The sequence below is a fragment of the Primulina eburnea genome, chromosome 8 (assembly GCF_022965805.1).
Source record: "Primulina eburnea isolate SZY01 chromosome 8, ASM2296580v1, whole genome shotgun sequence".
Taxonomy (NCBI): Eukaryota; Viridiplantae; Streptophyta; class Magnoliopsida; order Lamiales; family Gesneriaceae; genus Primulina; species Primulina eburnea.
In genome coordinates, this window is record NC_133108.1 from 36,663,371 (window position 1) to 36,685,486 (window position 22,116).

General features: G+C 39.1%; 3 protein-coding genes across 3 annotated transcripts; 2 read left to right on the forward strand and 1 right to left on the reverse strand.

Moving 5' to 3' along the window:
- Nucleotides 1-844: 844 nt before the first annotated feature.
- Nucleotides 845-4,475, reverse strand: LOC140839482 (exocyst complex component SEC15A-like). Its single transcript, XM_073206206.1, has 2 exons — nucleotides 4,146-4,475; nucleotides 845-3,569 (listed from the first exon to the last, which is right to left on the reverse strand). The coding sequence occupies exon 2, from the start codon at nucleotides 3,543-3,545 to the stop codon at nucleotides 1,179-1,181; it is 2,367 nt and encodes a 788-aa protein (XP_073062307.1). The 5' UTR covers nucleotides 3,546-3,569; nucleotides 4,146-4,475; the 3' UTR covers nucleotides 845-1,178.
- An 8,143-nt stretch (nucleotides 4,476-12,618) lies between these two features.
- LOC140839226 (uncharacterized) lies at nucleotides 12,619-15,737 on the forward strand. Its single transcript, XM_073205864.1, has 2 exons — nucleotides 12,619-14,166; nucleotides 14,469-15,737. The coding sequence occupies exons 1-2, from the start codon at nucleotides 12,619-12,621 to the stop codon at nucleotides 15,735-15,737; spliced, it is 2,817 nt and encodes a 938-aa protein (XP_073061965.1).
- A 55-nt stretch (nucleotides 15,738-15,792) lies between these two features.
- Nucleotides 15,793-16,260, forward strand: LOC140839227 (uncharacterized). Its single transcript, XM_073205865.1, has 2 exons — nucleotides 15,793-16,078; nucleotides 16,142-16,260. The coding sequence occupies exons 1-2, from the start codon at nucleotides 15,793-15,795 to the stop codon at nucleotides 16,258-16,260; spliced, it is 405 nt and encodes a 134-aa protein (XP_073061966.1).
- The last annotated feature ends 5,856 nt before the right edge of the window (nucleotides 16,261-22,116 follow it).

The following is a 22,116-nucleotide window of genomic DNA, read 5'->3' on the forward strand; positions in this document are numbered from 1 at the left end:
ACAAGTGTATATAACATTCAATCTCTCATAATCTTAACCCCGAGTATCACCGATAAAATATTTTCTCTAATTCACACAAGAATAATACTCAATTTTTTTTCTTCTCACTTGAGTTGCTCTCTTAGTCTCTTTAACTTGAGATGCTTTTAACTCTTGAGTTAGGTGTCTAGCAAATGAGCTCTATATATAGCAAACTCTTCGAATGTGAATGTCTGATGTAAATTCAAACTTTGTTAGCCACCATTTGGACGATAGTGTGGACATTTGCATTGGACGGCAATGTGAACATAAGAACGGTTTTTTTGTCTACAATTTTGGTCAAAATACACATGTTCAAATCTTAATACTTTGATCCATCTAGGACTTCAGAAGAACCTGGTATCCAAAACTTTCCACAAATTTCACAATCCAAGAATCTCAGCCTTGTATTGACGGCCCTTTACGGCAAATTTAAAAAGTAAATATGGCAATCAATACTATATTTCACTGCAATACTATATATCAAGTCAAACCAAATGAACCTAAATATGTTAGGCACATGGGATGGGGCCATGTAATTTAAGGTAAACATAAAGATACAGAACAAAAACAAAAACAAAAAAACTCATATCAGATATCTTGGCTGACTTGCATACACATTATGATAAACTATAACAATCTTTTGAAACCAGCAGTACTTGGATACCTTATTCTCGAGTACTAGCTTTTAGAGTTACCTGACGTACGTTCAAACCAACAACAAAAAATTTGTTGCAAATTAAATACAGAGTGTACTCAAATCATGAAGAATTGGTCGGACACATTGGAAGATATGTCAGGTATACATAAAGCTCAATAAAAGAAATTAAAGATAATAAACTGATACCACTCCATCATCCATTCCCTGTAGCTAAAAATGTCAACTAGCTATAAATGGAGCATTCCAAGCATTTATCCATCGCCACATGGAAGATTTAAGTTCAGCTCTCATCAGTAACATTCCAAATATTCGAGAGATGAATACCCAAGTTACTCGAATTCAATGGAGGACTGATTAGGCATAAGAAAAATTATATCCAAACTATATTCTAATAAATAATGTTTTAGCAGAAATATTTTAAGACAGTGCAAAATTTTGAACAGTAAAAAGGAATAGAAAATATCAGCTATGACATCCAGCATTAACATTCCAGGCTCTTTCAATTGAAATCCCTTAGTCTTTTCTTCAGCACGTCCATGGACTTTTTTCTGGCACTTTGCTTCGAGGCCCTGTTTGAAAGACTACCAAAAAGTCCATCAGGTGAATCTTTGTACTTTTCACAGATGGCAGCCACTTTTTTATAGTCAAGAGCATTGTAATTCTTTACCCGTATCACGGGATTCATAAAGTTTTCAGGCTGACTGCTCAAGAGAAGGTTTATCAATTGTCTGGCTTCTACCAAGCAACTTCTAAAGCTCCCATCTTTGTATATTTCATGTACGCCAGTTGAGTGAAACCTTTCATCCGCGAAAGATTCCAAAGCCTTCAAATCATTGTTAATGCTCATGACTGCATTAACACTAAATCTCTTCACACTATCACTGAGAAAAGCTCCAACGATAGAGTTAGATATATGTTCAAAGGCACCACTACCAACTTTGTACAAAGCATCCCGAGGTAAAATTTGTTGAGCGGTGGACAAAACAGTGTCAAGATAAATGACAACCTCATTTATGTACTCATTCGCATGCTGAGATGCATCATCGGAAGTCCAGTTCACATTTTCAGAAAGTGCCATAAATTCATCTAATTTAGAGTTCACTAAACTCAGCAGAGAAAGATAAGCAGCATCCCTTGAGGTTCGAAAAACAACCTTGGCCGTTAAACTACCTTGCGGTCTATCGATTGATCTGCTGGGAATTCCACATTGTTGTGCAGCATGCTGGATAAAATAATCGCAAGCCCTCTCTAAAACAGCCATATTAGCAGCAATCCCCATTGCCTGAGACACACCAATGCTGCCACCATGAATTGTGTTAAGTATGATTTCATTTAACACGTCAATCAAGAGCTTGTCCAGGTATTTCCGCACAAAATCAAAATAGTTCATTTCCACACCATAAGACAAGTAATTGACAGAATCCTTAATAAATGAACGAACAACGCGGCAACATTCAGGCACCATGGAGGAGAAAGGAGCAATATATGGGAAGGCCGGCATTATGTCTGAGGTTTGAAGATGGAATAACAGCACATTTACCTGGTAATCTGACTCCTTTTTCATCACCATCTGCTCATACGAGTCATTTGCAATGACATCAGTAATTTGTTGTCGGCACTCAGTTAAAAGAAGCTCGTGATATTTGTCACGACTACTGTTTAAAGTCTCGAGAATCTTGGCCACTTCATAACCATACTGCCTGAGGGTTGCACCGAAGAGGGTCACACAATCCTTTACCAGAAGGAGATGACTTGCAGTATCCATATGGGAAAACTGTTCTTCCAAGATTGATGTTACTTTAGCCACAGCAGTTTCCCACATTGTCTCAAGCTCTGTAGGTGAAAGTAACCCACCAGCAGTCCTTAAGACCCGGTCTTCAACGATAAAATAACCTGCAACAAGAGCTAAGAAGGTCCGATGGGATTCAAGGAACGGCTGGGTTGACGATATCTGTAAGTCTGAATTCAGCTGCAAAAAACGATTTTTGTGATAATATTCACGAAATTGATCTTGGATGCCAAGACAATTGTGAATGTGATAAGCTCGATAAAGAGGTGTCAGATCAAATTTTAGAACAGAATTCTCATTAATTTCTTCAACATCCAGTGTATAGGTGAAATCTCCTAAACCCAAACAACTCTGCTCCTCTGCTTTTCTTTGACGAGCCAGCATGTCCTCTTCCCTTTGCCGAGCAGATGCAGCATATCCAATAGCAGTTTGTCCAATATCCTTTGCAGCACTCCTAATTTGTACTAGCCATTCATTAACTTCACTGCACACCCTCTTCTCAATGTGCGTCTTTAGTAAGGGTATCCTCTTAGCTATAAGCGACTGCAGTGCCCTCACAGGAATGTTTTGCAAATATTTCTCAATCAGATCAACAGCTTTTAAAGCCGGATAAAATCGACCCTCAGAAACATGATAATTACACTTCACACAAAGATCCAACACTTGAACACAGCTCTTCGACATCTTAATGGCTTCGGTAACATTCTTCTTGACTGAATAAGATTCGAGAAGCTCTTCAAGTTTCATAAGGAGAGCGCTACCAACCTCTTGTAACCTAAAGTTATCACTCGCCAGCTCACTTTTTAGCTCTTCTGCATCAACCAAGACACCGCGTAGCTCGTCAACCGCAAGAATGAAATCTTCATAGTGAAGCTTGCAAAGCTCCTCAATCTCCACTTCTTTCTTTTTCACTACATGCTTAAGCTGATGCAAGAGCGCTTCAGGTTTTCCTGTCTCAAAAGAAAGCCTAACCATAGGTCCCAAATCCTCCCCATTACTGATCATAGTCGCAAGAACAGAGTCCTCGCCTGTATCACCATTCTCAGTCACAGTTCTCCTCTTAGTTTTTGCATTCATGGTTGATATATCAAATGGAAACTCCTGTAGAAAAAGTAACATAAAATTCATGATACTTTAACAATTCAGTACCTCCAAACACTCGTACACCTAGTGAGTTTTGTTCATAAAATGGAAAATTCAAAAGCATACCAAAGGCAGGAAATGAACTAGTACACTGAACAAATAATTCCGCTTATGTAAAGCAAAACACAATCATGGTTATATAATTGGAAAATTGTTTCCTTTCTATATATAATATCTACACCAAAAGCAAAAAAAGAAAATTAAAAAGAAAAAAAAAAGAACAAATAGCTATAACCCATCTCAGAAAGAAATTGCCTTTTCGGGAATTTTGCAACCCCTTTATTAAGATCTATTCTTTCAAATCCTGACGAAATAAAAACCAAAATAGAAGCCAAAAAACAGAACACTGCAGGGTAACGGGACTTCATTCCATGAATTTATGTTTCACATTTCATCGTCGCAAAAGTTGCACACCAGACAACGAAGATATGGGTGAAAAATGAGAAACAAAAACAGAAACTACACTCAAAAAAAATTAGTAGAATACAAAGTTTAAAAAAAAACACGCGCACACAGAGAAATTACTCCATCTACCTGAAACAGAGAAGATCGACTCTGATCAGAGTCAAGAAATGAGCCCCAGAATCCTGATTTGTTGTTTCGATCGAATGTGAGCCCAAAATTCCGTTTCCCCGGTTCCGAGCATTGATGAATCTTTCTGGGTTTCTTCTCTTTCTTCGGGTCCGAGGATTTGCTAATTCTTTTCGATGATTTTTATGATTAATTACTAGCTGGAATTAATGAATTTCTTTGAATCGGATTTGTTTATTAATTATCTGTAAATTATATCATCATACTCAAAGCGGTCATCGTATAAAATTATAAATCAATTGGGAAAGTGAGCAGACATTCCCACTTAAGCCAAAGAGTCCAATGCCCAATTTCACCGTACATTTTCTTTTCGAATTACTAAATTGTCTTTTATTATTCTTTTAATTCGTAATTTAATAACAATAATGTTCATATCTAAATCAATAGCATATATAAAAGAAAATACGAAATCCGTGTTAGCGAAATGTAGAAATAACAAAATGTTTGAAGCAAGCTCGTAAAAGTAAAGTTGTACAATATGCATATCGTAAATGTCAAACAAAACTAAATCGAGATATGTAGCAAGTACAGTTTCTTTAAACAGATTCGTCCCCCGCGGTATGTTGTTCGATGATTTAATCGGACGTCTATTTTTCAGGATACAAGTCTGTAACATAGATCACTACGTTGGCGAACAAAAGAGTATCTGAACTTTATCAGCTGAACATGGAGCTGGAGCAGTTTTCGAAGGAAGAAACGAGAAGTAGAAATGCAGGAGAAGTAGATGTTTGCTGGTGTGTAATATGGCCTTGACATATTCCCAATTTTATATATATATATAGAAGCTCATCTATATCACTATATTTTTTTCTATGTTGGACAAACCCCTATTTATACATATAAACTCATATATACCATTTTTTTCCTATGTGAGATAAATCCATCTTATCTTGATTTCCATTCATATAAGGAAAGCTCTTTAACACACAACCCAATATATATTATATATATTTATAATCCAACAATCCACCACATGAATGAAAATTGAAAGTTATACGAAAGCCTTTTCTGATAAAGTTCAACAGTTGACTCTTGCATAGGATAGATAGGTATTATTACTCTTTGAACATTCCCTTGTGAAAGCATAATAATTCACTGGTTGACAGTTGACGTGATGTCTTTGAACTGTACATCTGTTTGTGTGAATTAAAATATACTTCACACGTGACTCTTCTTGATACTCTTCAGTTCTCATGATTGTGTTCGTTTTGACAACACATCACTAGTTCTGCAAGAGAGACTAGAATTGAGCCTTGCAATTCCTTCGAAGTGGTCTCACTTCTCTCTCACATAACTGATTCTATATTGTTTCTCATCAGAATCATTCAAAGTCGTTAGTTTATCCTCAACATTTATTATTTCATAATAGGAATGGACTATAGATAACCCCTACAGTGATTCTCCAAATTAGTGCGATTAGGTTGTCTCATGGAACCTAGTTTTTGGGATCTCCAGTCCGCGTAGGTTGAGTTTTCCTTCGCACCAATTTATTCTATAGGCTTGAGATCAATTCTCCTTGACGATTTCGTAACTAACTCTCTATTCAATCATTTGGTTAGCAGAACTACTACATTATTGTTTGACTTTATATAGTCAACAGAAATAATTTCAGTTGAGAGTAGTTGTCTAATGGTATTGTGTCAACGACGTATGTGCCTAGACTTACCATTATACATATTATTTTGTACCCTTCAATCGCAGATTGGCTAACACAATGTATGCATATAACCGACACATGTTTTTCTCATCTTGGAACATCTTCTAAGAATTGACGCAGTCATTTAGCCTCTTTAGCACACTTGTCAAGGGCTATAAACTTTGATTTCATCGTGGATCTGGCTATTACAGTCTGTTTAAAAGATTTCTAAGCAATTGTTCGCATCCTAAAGTGAATACGAATCATCTTGTAGATTCTGAGTGTTTCATATCATATATCTAGTTTGCATCAATGTATATTTCAATAACAGCAGGATATATGGTATAGTGCAACCCATGATCACGAGTGTACCTTAAGTATCTTAGCAATCTGATAATTGATTTTCAGAGTTCAACTCCTAGATTACTCGTGAATGTACTGAATGTGCTTACTGCATAGGATATATCTGGTCTTGTATAACTCATTAAGTACATAAGACTACCAATGACTCGAGAATATTCTAACTGAGACGTACTTTCACCTTGATTCTTTGATAGATGTTGACTAGTATCTATTGAAGTTCTAGTCAATTAATGAATCATCCTTATTGAATTTCTCAAAGATTTTGTCCACATAATATGACTGAATTAGAACTAGTCCTTCTGAAGTTCTATGAATTTTAATTTCAATGATCACATGAGTTCGACCCAAATTTTTCCTGTCAAATTTTGATTTCAATAACTTCTTGGTAAATTTAATCATCTTATCATTACTAACAATGACAATCATGTCATCTACGTAAAGACATAAAACGACATCCATTTTCATTGTTCTTTATGTATACACATTTTTCACATTCACTGAATTTAAATCTACTTTCTATCATGGCTTTATCAAGTTTTTTGTGACATTGATGCTTGTTTTAAGCCATATAGAGATTCACCAGCCCAGTCGCAGGAAATCCCTCAGGTTGTTACATGTAAATTTTCTCTTCTAAATCTCCATTTGGAAAGGGTGTCTTTACATCCATTTGTTGTACTTCAAGATTTCGTAAAGCGGCAATCGCAAGTATCACATGAATAGAGATTATTCTCGTTACAGAAGAATATGTGTCAAAGTAATCAAGTCATTCACATTGATGGTAACTTTGATTACCGATCTGCCTTTATAATTATATATGGTTCTATTTGATTTCATTTTTCGTTTGAAAACCCATTTGCAGCCTAGTGATTTGCTTCCCGAAAGAAGATTCACTAATTCTCATGTATGATTTTGTAAAATGGATTTCATATCGGAATTGATAGGCTCTTTTCATATAGGTCTCTCAGATGAACCAATTGTTTCATTGTAGCTTTGAGGTCCACTTTTCATCATGAAATTGATGAAATCCGCATCAAAAGATTTCTCAGTTCTAGCTATCTTACCACATCTATTGTCAATATCTTGGTTAAGCTCTTGTTCCTTTTCAATTGTCTCGTATAATCTTTTGGATAAACTTGGTTCTTCCTTAGATTTGCATAGAAATATGTGTTCAAAGAACGAGGAATTTCTAGTTTCCATTGTCATATTCTTATGAATATCAGGTATTTGAGATTCATCTACAAGAAATCGATAAACACTGTTGTTTTGAGCACATCCAATGAAAATGCATTCAACAGTTTTTGGTTTTATCTTTGTTTTCTTCGGAGTGGGTACTGCTACCTTGGCAAGACACTCCCACACTCGTAAGTATTAGTAGGAATGACTTCTACCTTTTCATAACTCGTATGAACTTTTATCTTGCTTTTTTCAGGGCACCTATTTAAAAGGTAATTTGCTGTAGAACAGCTTCCCCCCACATGTTCTGTGGTAAACCAGAATTCAATAACAACGCATTCATCATTTCTTTCAAGATATGATTTTTTCTCTCTGCAATGCCATTTTGCTGAGAAGAATAAGGTGCAGTTCTTTGATGTTTGATACCGTATTGAGCACAAAGCTCAGCAAATAGTGATTCATATTCACTTTCACGATCATTTCTTAGCACCTTAATTTTCTTGCTAAGTTGGTTTTCAACTTCACTCTTGTAGTTGAGAAATTTCTCAATTTCTTCCTCTTTACTTTTAATAAGATAGACATAAAAAAATTTTGTGTTATCGTCAACAAAAGTAATAAAGTATTTATTTCCACCACGTATTTGCATACCTTTTAAATCACATATATCACTGTGAATTAGATCAAGTGGTTCACTATTTCTTTCATTGTTCGAAGAGATGATCTCGTTAGTTTTGCCTCAACCCAAGTTTCACATTTGTGTTGTTTATCAATTTGGAATGCAAGAATGCTTTTCATGTTAATTATTCTATGAATTGTATCATTATTAACGTGTCCAAATCTACTATGCCACAAACAAGAAGACTCAAGCAAGTACGAAAAAGTATTAACTTTATTAATCACATGTTTAATAGTCATTACATTGAATTTGAACAAACTGTTGCTAACATAGCCTTTGCATACAAACATTCAACTTTTTGACAAAACAACCTTATCTGACTCAAAGACAATGCGGAAATCATGCTTGTTAAGAAGCGACCCGGACACCAAGTTCTTACGGATTTCGGACACATAAAACACATTGTTAAGAATCAACTATTTTCTAGAAGTCATCTTTAGAACAACATTTCCTTGACCTTTGATCTCAGAAGTAGCGGAATTTCTCATGAATAGTTTTTTTTCCCATTCTCGGATTCTTCAAGAGTTGCAAACATCTCCTTGTCCGAGCAAACATGACGAGTGACACCAATGTCGATCCACCACTCCCTCCGGTTAGAACTCACCAGATTAACTTCTGATATTACGGCACATAGATTCATGTTCGAAACCTCCTGAGAAATGTTATTTACCACATTCGCCTCTTGGTTTCTCTATGGTTTCTTACACTCAGAGGCCTTGCGACCCATACCATCACAGTTGTAGCATTTTCCAGATAACTTCTTTAAAATGCCTCCTTTGGTTCCCAGGTTCATCCTTTTGTTGGAGGAAGAATATATTATCTTTTTCGAGCTTTAACCATGCTCAACAACATTTGCATTGGCAGCAATTGGAGAAAATAATTGTCTTTCACAACTCTTGTTGTCTTCCTCAATTCGAATTCGAACAATGAGTTCTTCAACATTCATCTCATTTGCTTGTGTTTAAATTAATTTTTGAAATCCTTCCAATCTGGTGGTAGTTACTCAACAACAGTAGCCACTTGGAAAGATTCGCTCAACATCATTCCTTCGGCGTGAATCTCGTGAAGAATCACTTGGATTTTTTGAACTTGACTGATAACCTACTTATAATCCATCATTTTAAAATCCAGAAAGCGATATATATGAAATCTTGGCCCTGACATCCTCAATTTTGTATTTTTTTGTCAAGGGATTCCCATAGCTTTTTGGTTGTTTTCTTTTCGGAATACACATTGTAGAGCGAATCGACCAATCTATTCAGTACATAATTTAGGCATAGAAAATCAGAATAATTCCATGCCTCCAATGCACTGATGGATTCAACATCTCCCTCACCCTCTTTTAGTTTAGGAGCATCCTCAAATAGTAATCTTGCCAGGTTTAGTGTCGTCACATAAAACAGCATTTTCTACTGCCACCTCTTTAAGTCTACACCAATGAACTTCTCAGGTTTTTCACCGTGACTGCCTTGTACAATGATAAGCACGAACTATATAGCATTCTAGGGATTTTATTTTGTCGTATTTGTGCTTATCTGGCATTTTTATTCCGAGTTTTGCGTTTATTTCGTCTCATTATGGCTATTTGCAGGTTTGACCAAAAGAGGGTGAAAACCAAAGAACTGAAAGAAAAGTCAAGCCTCGCAACGCTACATCAGAAATACCCGGAAAAATAGGAGAGAACATAAAAGCTTTGGGAAACAAAGGCCTATACACGGACCCCGGAGACGGGTCCGTGTCATTCAACATAAAGCTGAAGAAGCACGGACCCAGGCACGGACCCCGGAGACAGGTCCGTGCCATTCAATTGCCGAGACACAATTTACAGAGTCTAGACGGACCCCTACACGGGGTCCGTGTCCAATGTGTCCCAGAAAAATAATTTAATCGCAACTGCACGGACCCGATGCCGGAGGCATGCACGGGGTCCGTGTACGTAATATCAAAACGAGATCCTGCGAAGATTTGCTCGTGATTTTGAAGAGGAATAAAAGAGGAAAACCTAGACATTAATTGGGGGTTGAATTTTCGGAGAGCAGCGGACCTGGAGAGATTTTGAAGAGAAATTTCGGACTCTGAAGGACAGCAACGGCTTGGGAGAAAATCGAGAGAAAGAGACGCGCTTAACACGCAAGAACCGCGCACCATCACTGAGATTTTCTCTTCCCTTTCATTTTCATTATTTTCAGTCATGAATTCAATTGATAGATTTGTTTCTAGCTTTGAATTTATGGAGTAGTTTTCTTTTGTGATCGGGACCACGATTGGGAAAAACGATTGATTTTTGTTTATTCGTTGGAGTATTTGATTTATAAAATTATTCTACGTTTTTTATTAATGTTTGCGTAATTTGCGTGCTTTTAATCTGGCCAATTATTTGCATGTTTGTTGGTTGATCTTGACTCGAAAGGAAATAGATCGAATTTAGCTTCAGAAATATTAATCAACACACGGTTAAACCGACTAGAAATAGTATTCGGTTTCAGTGTGCGATTTTAGCGACAGCTGTAATTCTATTGTTGATAAATGCGTTTTTGTTTAATTAAATTCAATTAGAAATAATCGGACTGTTAAATGAAAATAGGATTATAAATTCTAGAAATAGATTTATAATTAAATCGGATAATTGCATCGTGACATTGAATAATCTGTGATCATTTAATTCCAGTGCATGATTTTAATCAGAGTTTGTTACCATCGTGTGTTCCCGGTCATTTTATTTAAATTTGAAAATCCCTAAGTTCCAATCTTTTCTGATATTTGATTTAGTCATTAAATTCGCATAAATTAGTTTAAAATTCACTTAGTTGAAATAATAATCAAATCGCTCGTTATTGTTTGCCTAGATTAAATAAAATAATTGAATCTTAGTAATTAAATAATAGTCTCTGTGGGATCGATACTTGGACTGTTCGTCCATTTACTATAACTTGACCTAGTCCGCTTGCTAGAATTAATCCCAACCGAATTCGTCGGTCAAGTTTTTGGCGCCGTTGCCGGGGACTATTCATTTGATATTAGGATAAATCATTTGTTTGAGACTAGGCTTTTATTCTTAACTTTAAATTTTTCATTCTTTCTTTAGCATTTCGGTTAATTTTATTTCAGCTTTTATACTCTTGCTAAGCTTAAATCGTATACCTAAATTTTTGATTTCAGGAGTCGACTTGTGTTATATGAGCCGTGCTCAAGACGTCGAAGATCTAGTGCCACTTGATCTAGAGATTGAAAGCACTCTCCGCAGCATCCGTAGAAATAGAAGAAACAACAACTCGTCTTTTGAATCTGAAGCAGAATCTGAAATAGACCGTAAACCAGAGGTTGAGGAAATGGCCGGAGAAGAGGATAATCGGACACTGATGGAACTTCATCGACCCGCATTCGGAGGTTATGGGTCTAGTATTGTGCGTCCCACAATACAAGCTAATACATTTGAGCTTAAACCGGGCATCACCCAGATGAACCAACTTCAAGTCAAATTTGGAGGATCACCTTCTGAAGACCCTAATGCACATCTGGAAAACTTTCTGTCAATCTGTGACACAATCAAGTGCAATGGGGTGAGTACTGATGCCATTCGACTCAGATTATTCCCATTCTCCCTACAAGGAGAGGCTATGGAGTGGCTTCGAGACCTTCCAGCTGGCTCTATCACGACATGGGAAGGATTGGTCTAGTTCTTTATGCACAGGTATTTTCCCCCAACTAAGATTACACAGTTAAGAAATGAAATCACATCATTTAGACAGAGAGATGGGGAATCACTGAATTCAGCATGGGCGAGATTCAAGAAGATGTTGAGGATGTGCTCGAGACATGGCTTTTCAATAGGCCAACAGGTTGAGACGTTCTATTATGGGGTGGATCCTTCTGTGAGATCTATGCTTGATGCGGTAGCAAACGGAAGCTTATATCGAAAAACGACGACTGCGGCACTGGAAATCATATCGAATATGGCCGAAAGCAATGTAGGTTGGCAAGATAACCGGAGGGAAAAGAAGGTAGGATTTCTAGAGATGGACGCTTTGACAGCGATCACAGCGAAGCTTGACGGGTTGACACATCAAATGGCACAGTTACAAGCACAGAAGTCAACACCAGTCAAGTCAGTGAATCAGATTCAAGGAAGTGCTGAAATGGTTGGTGGTTCATCTAGTGACATGCCATTCATGGCAGATATGTCCTGTGAGGGAATACAATGTTTCGGGGGAGACTCAGTAAATTATGTGGGAAACCAAGGCCGACAACAGTACAATCCATACAGTTTTTCATATAACCAGGGCTGGAGGAATCATCTGAATTTTGGATGGAAGCAACTTGAAACTTCTGTTGAGCAACTACAGTTTAATCCTCCACAACATCCTACACAGCAAAGACCTCCTCAACAACCACCTAAACCACCACAAGGTGCAGGACCTTCTATGCCACCTGGTTTCAAGCCACAGGATAGCAAGTCGAATCTTGAGGATATGTTTGCCAAGTACATAGCTGGGAATGAAATGAGATGGCAAAACCATGATGCCATGATGCAAAGAGTGGAGACACAACTAGGGTAGTTAGCGACACAAATGACTACACGAGCTCCGGGTACACTACCTAGTGACACGGAAAAGAATCCAAAAGGTGTCAATGCTGTCACGGCGACGTCTCCCATAAAGCAGGAAGTGATCGATGTTGAAGGAGATGAGAAGGAGAAGAACATATCCAAGAAAGAGTCCAATGACACGAGGGAGAAAGGTAAGTCTCTGAACTCGAACTCCAATATTGTTATTAATTCACTCCCTTTTCCCCAAAGAGCGAAGCAACTGCAACTGGATAATCAATTTTCAAAATTTCTTGAGATTTTCAAAAAGCTGCATATAAATATTCCATTTGCAGAAGCTTTAGCTCAAATGCCCTCATATGCAAAATTTCTTAAAGAGATTTTATCAAACAAGAGAAAATTGGTTGACTTTGACACAGTTAAGATTTCGGAGGAATGTTCTGCAATTTTACAAAATAAACTCCCTCCGAAACTTAAGGATCCAGGTAGTTTTTCTATCCCTTGCACTATTGGAACTTCAAATTTTAATAAAGTTTTGTGTGACTTAGGTGCTAGCATTAACTTAATGCCATACTCTTGTTTTGAGAAGTTAGAGATAGGTGAGGTGAAACCAACTACAAGTTCCCTACAGTTAGCTGATAGATCAATTAAATATCCTAGGGGAGTTGTAGAGGATGTGTTGGTGAAAGTTGATAAGTTTATCTTCCCGGTGGACTTCGTTGTGCTAGACATGGAGGAGGATCGAGAGATCCCTCTTATTTTAGGGAGACCATTCTTAGCCACCGGGAAAGCTTTGATAGATGTGCAAAAGGGCGAGCTAATCTTGAGGTTTAATGAAGAGAGTGTCATATTCAATGTTTTTCAGTCCATCAAATATCCTAATGATACTTCTGATTGTTTTCGAATTGATGTTACTGATGAGTTTGTTGAGTGTGATTTACAGGGACTGATAGGTGAGGACCCTTTGGAGATTTACTTAATCCATTCATCGCCACAAGAATTGGGAAATCAAGAGCTTGATGAATGTATCTCTTATTTGGACGCAGGCAGACCACTGTCAAAAACGGTAAACTCTAGGATTGGGGAGCTTGGGCATGTCCCAAGACCTTTAAAATCATCCATCGAAGAAGCCCCGATCCTAGAGATGAAACCTCTTCCCTCGCACTTAAAATATCTGTTTTTACTTGATGATGATAAACTTCCAGTGATTGTTTTATCTACTTTGACAGGTAAGGAAGAGGAAAAGTTGTTGCGTGTTTTGAGGGATAATATCAAAGCCATCGGCTGGAGCATCGCAGACATTAAGGGGATCAGCTCTTCTATGTGTATGCACAAGATTCTGATGGAGGCCGATCACAAGACATCTACTCAGCCTCAAAGGCGTCTGAACCCGGCTATGCAAGAAGTGGTGAAGAAAGAGGTGATTAAGCTACTGGACGCAGGTATTATCTACCCGATTTCTTATAGTAGGTGGGTCAGTCCAGTACAGGTTGTTCGAAAGAAAGGTGGGATCACTGTTGTGAAAAATGATATTAATGAATTGATCCCCACGAGAACTGTTACAGGGTGGCGGGTTTGCATCGATTATAGAAAACTTAACGACACCACCCGTAAAGATCATTTCCCCCTCCCGTTTATTGATCAAATGTTGTAAAAGGCTAGCTGGCCATTCTGTTTATTGTTTTCTGGACGGCTATTCTGGTTATATGCAAATTTCCATTGACCTTGAAGATTAGGAGAAAACCACTTTTACTTGTCCCTATGGGACATTTTCATATAAACGAATTCCATTTGGTCTATGTAATGCACCAGAGACTTTCCAACGATGCATGATGGCAGGATGTGCCCTTTGATTTTTCTGTTGAGTGTGTGCAGGCATTTCAGATCTTGAAAGAGAAATTAATCACAGCACCTGTGATAATAGCACCTGACTGGGGGTCGCCATTTGAGTTGATGTGTGATGCAAGCGACACAACGCTAGGGGCAGTGTTGGGACAAAAGAGAGAGAAGTGCATTCATGTCATCTACTACGCTAGCATGACACTGTCAGCTGCCCAACTGAACTATGCTACTACAGAAAAAGAGCTTCTTGCCGTGGTGTTTGCGTTGGAGAAGTTTAGATCATATTTGATAGGGAGTAAAGTTGTCGTGCACACCGACCATTCAGCCTTGAAATACTCAATGTCTAAAAATGATGCGAAACCAAGGCTAATTCGTTGGATTTTTCTGTTGCAGGAATTTGACCTGGAAATAATCGATAGGAATGGCACAGAGAATCAAGTTGCAGACCATCTTTCTCGTCTGGAAAACCCGATTCAAAGCAATGACATTATTCGAGACAGTTTTCCAGATGAGCAACTCTTTGAGATCACCAATCTGCCATGGTATGCTGATTTTGTTAACTATCTTTCAATTAAGTTCATTCCTCCCCACTTTACTTATCAGCAAAAGAAGAAATTTTTCTCCGATTTGAAATATTATTTGTGGGAGGATCCTTATTTGTTTAGAATATGTGCAGATGGTATAATCCGTAGATGTGTACCCCAGGAAGAGGTAAGTGAAATTTTGTTACATTGTCATGCTGGTCCGGCTGGAGGTCACTTCGGGGCAACTAGAACTGAATCCAAAGTCCCACAGTCCTGTTTTTATTGGCCTACTCTTTTTAAGGATGCACATGAATATGTCACAAAATGTTCAAACTGTCAGCGCACAGGTAATATCTCCAAGAGGCATGAATTACCTCTCAATAATATTCTTGTGTGTGAATTATTCGATGTGTGGGGTATAGATTTTATGGGTCCCTTCCCGATCTCTTTTGGGAACAAGTATATTTTGGTAGCCGTTGATTATGTGTCTAAGTGGGTGGAGGCACTTGCATGCAAAACTAATGACTCTAACGTGGTTGTTCAATTTTTAAAGAAAAATATTTTTTCACGTTTTGGAACACCTAGAGCCATTATTAGCGATGGGGGTACTCATTTTTGCAATCGTCAATTCGACAGTCTGTTGGCAAAGTATGGGGTCCGACATAAGGTGGCTACACCTTACCATCCTCAGACTAGTGGCCAAGTCGAGGTATCAAATCGAGAGATTAAGCGCATTCTTGAGAAGACTGTCGGTGCTTCGAGGAAAGAAATGGGCTAGCAAACTTGATGATGCACTTTGGGCTTATCGCACTGCTTTTAAAACCCCCATTGGCATGTCTCCTTTTAAATTGTTGTATGGGAAATCATGCCACCTCCCTCTTGAACTTGAGCACAAGGCTTATTGGGCTACTAAATTTTTAAACTTTGATGCTAAAACCACAGGTGACAACAGAGTTCTGCAGCTGAATGAATTGGACGAATTTAGGTTGGAGGCCTACGAGAATGCCAAGCTTTACAAAGAGAAAACCAAACGCTGGCATGATCAAAACATTGTCCATCGAGAATTTGTGGTAGGACAACTGGTCCTGCTATATAATTCTCGTCTGAAACTGATGCCAGGTAAGTTGCGTTCACGGTGGTCAGGACCATACACTATCACACAAGTTTTTCCCTACGGAACAGTGGAGATCACTAGTGCAACAACCGGAGCTTTCAAAGTAAATGGGCATAGGCTGAAGGTTTATCATGGTGGTGCCATACCCAATGAGCCGACCACAGTGGATCTACAAGATCCAAACTAAATCAAGGGAGTACAGTCAGGCTATCGACTCTAAATTTAGCGCTTACTGGGAGGCAACCCAGTGTTTAGTTTTATTTTTCTTTCATACTTTAGTTTATTCTAATTGTTCTATTTTACTTTCTTTCTGTTTTTCTAGCATTGTTCATGAGTTAATCTCAGTGAATGGTGGTGCAGGTAATTTATCTACTGGCGGTGGAATTTCTCTAAGTGTGGGAGAATCTATCAGGGCGATCGGGTTCAAAACCTTAAATTGACCAGGGGAGTTTCTGTACAATTCTTGCATCTTGTGTGCGTTATTGAGTGTCAAATTTGATCTTTAGATTTATAGAATTGTACATACATGACATCACATTTGGGTTTGGGTCGTATAATTGATTAAAAAAAAAAATTCGGATACCAAGGATACCCGGACCCCACCCCGGATCCCTACCCGGGGTCCGTGTACTTAACCTTCACAACTGCCATCTTCCCGAGTCTACACGGACCCCGGGACGGACCTTTACACGGGGTCCGTGTCTCTCACTTTTCCTTACCCGCGATTTACAGAGCCCACACGGACCTCTACACGGACCCCTGCACGGGGTCCGTGTCTCTTATTTTCGCGTCTTCTCAGATTTAAATCGTGGCTCCTCCTGTTTGAATCCCTATAGCCTTTCCCGATTTCACTCCATCTACCCTCATCTCTGCCGCCTCCAGCCGAAATTCCACCGCGTCCCGCCGTCCACCGCCACCGCACCTCAATACCGCCGCTCCTCCCGTCGGCGGCCTTGCGCAGCCCCCCGCCGTTTTTTTTTGCCCTGTACCACCACTCACACCGCCTCCTCCATCGCCGACCACCGTCGGACCACCCGCCTTCGCCGTGCTATTATCGTCACCTTCTCTTTTCTGGTAAGAGTGGCTACACCTTTTCTCCATTGGCGATTATCAGTTTTGGGAATTTTGTGTACGGTAGAAGAGATCGATTTATTGCGTATTGGTTCGATTATTGCTTGGGTTTCATTCATCGTTGTTGGTTTGTTGGGTTTAGCTTGTCTGAGGCCTATCATATCAGCATTGTGGATTAGTTGGGATTGAATTGTGATTGGAAATTATTGTCCGTCGACTGGGGGTGTTGTGTTCCTTGCGTTAGTGTTGCCTTGTGTTTTAATTTGGTTGCCCGGGTTCACTTGGATTGTGGTTCTACGTTGGGATTGCTGTGCGTCTTTGATTGCCTCTTTGAGTCTAGCCATCTCTATCGTCATGCCTCCCCGTCGTATTACTGGTAAGCGCGCCCGAACTGGTGCTTCTTCGTCCTCTGGGTCAGCCAGGAGATCATTTGATGCTTCTAAATTCACATCCATCGAGAATTTTGAATGGTACTCGGCCCTTCACGGGAATTCTGTCATCGTGGAGCGGTCTATTCATCCCCGTATTGATGCCGAGGTGCCACTCCGCACCGAGTTCGATAAATTTGTATGGGGCCCTATCTTGGACATCTCCGGCCCATATTATCCCGACCTGGTATGGCAATTCTTTGCCAATGTCGAAGAAAAAGAGATCACCGATCTGCCACATGTGCGTACATACGTGAATGGGGTTCCTATCGAGGTGAACAGCTCATACTTGGCTACGCTTTTAAATGTCCCAAATGAAGGGCCGCCGGTGTCCTTTAATCAGCTAGATATATTCTTTTCGGACATCACCTTTCGGATCCCGGAAGCCCGGCGCCGCCTTCAGTACTATACGTCTCCTACCGGCTCCCGCTCCAGTATCCTCCCGACTACCATCCCGCTACTTGATCGTTTGATTTGCTACTTCACGGGAGCGAACATTATCCCGAGGAAGCCCGGTAACAATGAAATACGCCTTATGGACCTTTATATCATAGATAAGATGTTGAATGGATTAGGGGCAATCACTGCCATTCCGGTGGCGTCGATCATCATTTCCCATATGCGCTCAGTCGCTCATATTGACCCAACAAAGAATAAGACGCCCTACGCCCATTTCCCTATCATCATCTCTCGCATTTTGGCGGCCCATGGCATCGATTTCACAGGGGAGACTTCCTTTATGCCCACCTCTACGCATATGCTCACCGCTCAAGCCATGCAAGGCATGTACTTCATCTGCCGACAGGACACTTGGTACCGCAATCCCGGCAGTCGACACATCAGCCCTCACCCCCGTGACCCACCGGTGCCTCCCCCTGCCATCGATGACCGCGCTTGGGATGACCATGGGGAGGAAGAAGCGGCATTGGATGCCCGAGCTGGCCCTAGAGCTGGTGTACCCCCTAGACCGCGCAACTCGCAAGCCCGGCGTCACTTTTACTCATCCGTACTCGACTGCATGGACGACATCTGAAACCGCTTAGCTCGTATCGAGCAATAGTCTCCCGACGCCTATGCCCCACCCTGGGAAAGAGCTACTCTCGATGCATTCATGGACTTAGAGCTGGGGTCAGACGACGAAGAGTAGCTTTATTTTAGACTATGTGGAGGATTGTATTCATTTTGTTTAACTTCGAAATTTCGTTCGTTGTTATTGATGTTTTGGGACATGCTATTTATGCTTATTATCTTTTGGACTTTATTGGAGCGCTTGTGTGTTATTGTCTATTGCATTTTACGGTTTTTGGTGTATTCGATGTCATTTTTTCAGGATTTGCTGATTTCCACCTCTTTCCACCACATACTCGACATTTTACCAGGGAATTGTTTTTGTTTTCACATTCTGGATAGTTCTTTTTATATCATTTTACACTTAGGACAGTGTCGTGATCACAGTGTAGGGGTGGGTCAGTTTTGTTTCACGTCGTTACACAAGCACTTAACATCACTTTTAACGTTGGATGAGACTATTGATAGACAAAGAACTCTTGTTTCACTTAATAATCGGATTAATTTGTTAGACCATGGATCACCCGGAAAATTGTTGCATGCCTAGTATTGAGTGAGAGGAGTCGTAGTTTCAAGGAGGGAGTCTAACATGAACCAGTTCTGTATCAACATTTTGTTCAATGCACGTGGTCAAACTTTTACTCATTGATAGTGAATTGGTGAAATGTGAACTTAAAAAAAAAATTTAATCGAACAACGATCCCTAGAACTTGTCTGATTAGCCCTCGAAGCGAAAATACGAACGATGGTGACTTAGGGATGATTTAGGCGATCTTTGGACCGTTTGAGCCTTTCAAGCCTGACCGTTACATCATTCATTGCCCCTAGTAACCCCTTTTGAGCCTGAAAAAAATCGAATGGTGTGTGTCAATGACACACAGTTAGCCCCCATTCGTCAGTTATTCAATGTCCCACATCAACTAGCTGAATCTTAGCCTATACACTTTTTCCTACCTACATTTGAGAGAAATAAAACTCCTGTGCACATTGAAATGTTTGAATTACTCCAACGGATTGAAGAAATATGTGTGAAGGAGTCGATGAATTTTTATTCATGAAAAAAAAAAAGAGAGAGGAAAGAAAAAGAAAAAAGAGGAAAATGTATAATGTTTGAAGCACCCGAAAAAATCTGTGGGTGAAAGTTAATGAACAATGAGAAAGAAAGGAGACAAACGAGCTCTGAAAATGATGAAAATACAGTAATAGGTGATGAGTCAATAGTTGGATAAATGTGCTGGAGGATCATTTCTTTTTATTTCCTCTCACTTTTGAATCCCATACCTTCTATTGTAACCGTGAACCTTGGCCTTACGTTATAAGCTTGAAAAGACCTATTAACCAAGTCATCGCCGTTCAACATTTAGTAGAGAGGGTTATGAAAGTCAAGCATATGGGGCGTTTCGATAACAAATGAAAATAAGTGCTCATGAAACTAAGTAACTGGAGATGAGTACGAGTCTGACCTGCACACTACACACATCTTGTTCTGTTGAACCTGACTGGGTAAATGTTTGAATCTTAAATTTCGGCGAAAACGAATCTTGTGATATGCGAAGCGTGATCTTTTGACCGGGGGTGAAAGAGTCGACAAATTGAGAAGTTTTGATTGTGGTACTTGAGTTCTGAATCCGAAATATTTTCATCTTTATTTTTTGTCTGATTTGTTCGAGGACGAACAAAGGTTAAGTGTGGGGGAGTTGATAAGCACGAACTATATAGCATTCTAGGGATTTTATTTTGTCGTATTCGTGCTTATCTGGCATTTTTATTCCGAGTTTTGCGCTTATTTCGTCTCATTATGGCTATTTGCAGGTTTGATCAAAAGAGGGTGAAAACCAAAGAACTGAAAGAAAAGTCAAGCCTCGCAACGCCACTTCAGAAATACTCGGAAAAATAGGAGAGAACATAAAAGCTTTGAGAAACAAAGGCCTATACACGGACCCCGGAGACGGGTCCGTGTCATTCAACATAAAGCCGAAGAAGCACGGACACAGGCACGGACCCAGGAGACGGGTCCGTGCCATTCAATTGCCGAGACACAATTTACAGAGTCTAGACAGACCCCTACACGGGGTCCGTGTCCAATGTGTCCCAGAAAAATAATTTAATCGCAACTACACGGACCCGATGCCGGAGGCATGCACGGGGTCCGTGTACGTAATATCAGAACGAGATCCTGCGAAGATTTGCTCGTGATTTTGAAGAGGAATAAAAGAGGAAAACCTAGACATTAATTGGGGGTTGAATTTTCGGAGAGCAGCGGACCTGGAGAGATTTTGAAGAGAAATTTCCGACTCTGAAGGACAGCAACGGCTTGGGAGAAAATCGAGAGAAAGAGACGCGCTTAACACGCAAGAACCGCGCACCATCACTGAGATTTTCTCTTCCCTTTCATTTTCATTATTTTCAGTCATGAATTCAATTGATAGATTTGTTTCTAGCTTTGAATTTATGGAGTAGTTTTCTTTTGTGATCGGGACCACGATTGGGACAAACGATTGATTTTTGTTTATTCGTTGGAGCATTTGATTTATAAAATTATTCTACGTTTTTTATTAATGTTTGCGTAATTTGCGTGCTTTTAATCTGGCCAATTATTTGCATGTTTGTTGGTTGATCTTGACTCGAAAGGAAATAGATCGAATTTAGCTTCAGAAATATTAATCAACACACGGTTAAACCGACTAGAAATAGTATTCGATTTCAGTGTGCAATTTTAGGCGACAGCTGTAATTCTATTGTTGATAAATGCGTTTTTGTTTAATTAAATTCAATTAGAAATAATCGGACTGTTAAATGAAAATAGGATTATAAATTCTATAAATAGATTTATAATTAAATCGGATAATTGCATCGTGACATTGAATAATCTGTGATCATTTAATTCCAGTGCATGATTTTAATCAGAGTTTGTTACCATCGTGTGTTCCTGGTCATTTTATTTAAATTTGAAAATCCCCAAGTTCCAATCTTTTCTGATATTTGATTTAGTCATTAAATTCGCATAAATTAGTTTAAAATTCACTTAGTTGAAATAATAATCAAATCGCTCGTTATTGTTTGCCTAGATTAAATAAAATAATTGAATCTTAGTAATTAAATAATAGTCTCTATGGGATCGATACTTGGACTGTTCGTCCATTTACTATAACTTGACCTAGTCCGCTTGCTAGAATTAATCCCAACCGAATTCGTCGGTCATACAACAACCGCAACATCATGTGGGATAACATGAGGAATAAATTGAGGTGGCACAGTAGGAACAACATGATCAGTTTCCTTTCGTATGTTGGTTTGAATAGCCATATCGAAACAAACCACGTAATGAGTAAATATGTTTTAAGATTGCATGCGAAATGTAAAAATAACAGAATGTTTGAAGCAAGCTCGTAATAGTAAAGTTGTACAATATATGTTTAGTATATGTAAAAAAGACCAAATCGAGGCCTGTAACATTTGTAGTTTCCTTAAAACAG

Bases quoted from the DNA above. Each gene is read 5' to 3' on its own strand.
- LOC140839482 (XM_073206206.1), bottom strand. From the start codon at position 3,545: ATGAATGCAAAAACTAAGAGGAGAACTGTGACTGAGAATGGTGATACA.
- LOC140839227 (XM_073205865.1), top strand. From the start codon at position 15,793: ATGTCTCCTTTTAAATTGTTGTATGGGAAATCATGCCACCTCCCTCTT. The intron at 16,079-16,141 runs GTAAGTTGCGTT...CCTACGGAACAG, and splicing joins TCGTCTGAAACTGATGCCAG to TGGAGATCACTAGTGCAACA.
- LOC140839226 (XM_073205864.1), top strand. From the start codon at position 12,619: ATGACTACACGAGCTCCGGGTACACTACCTAGTGACACGGAAAAGAAT. The intron at 14,167-14,468 runs GTTTGCATCGAT...GAGTGTGTGCAG, and splicing joins GAACTGTTACAGGGTGGCGG to GCATTTCAGATCTTGAAAGA.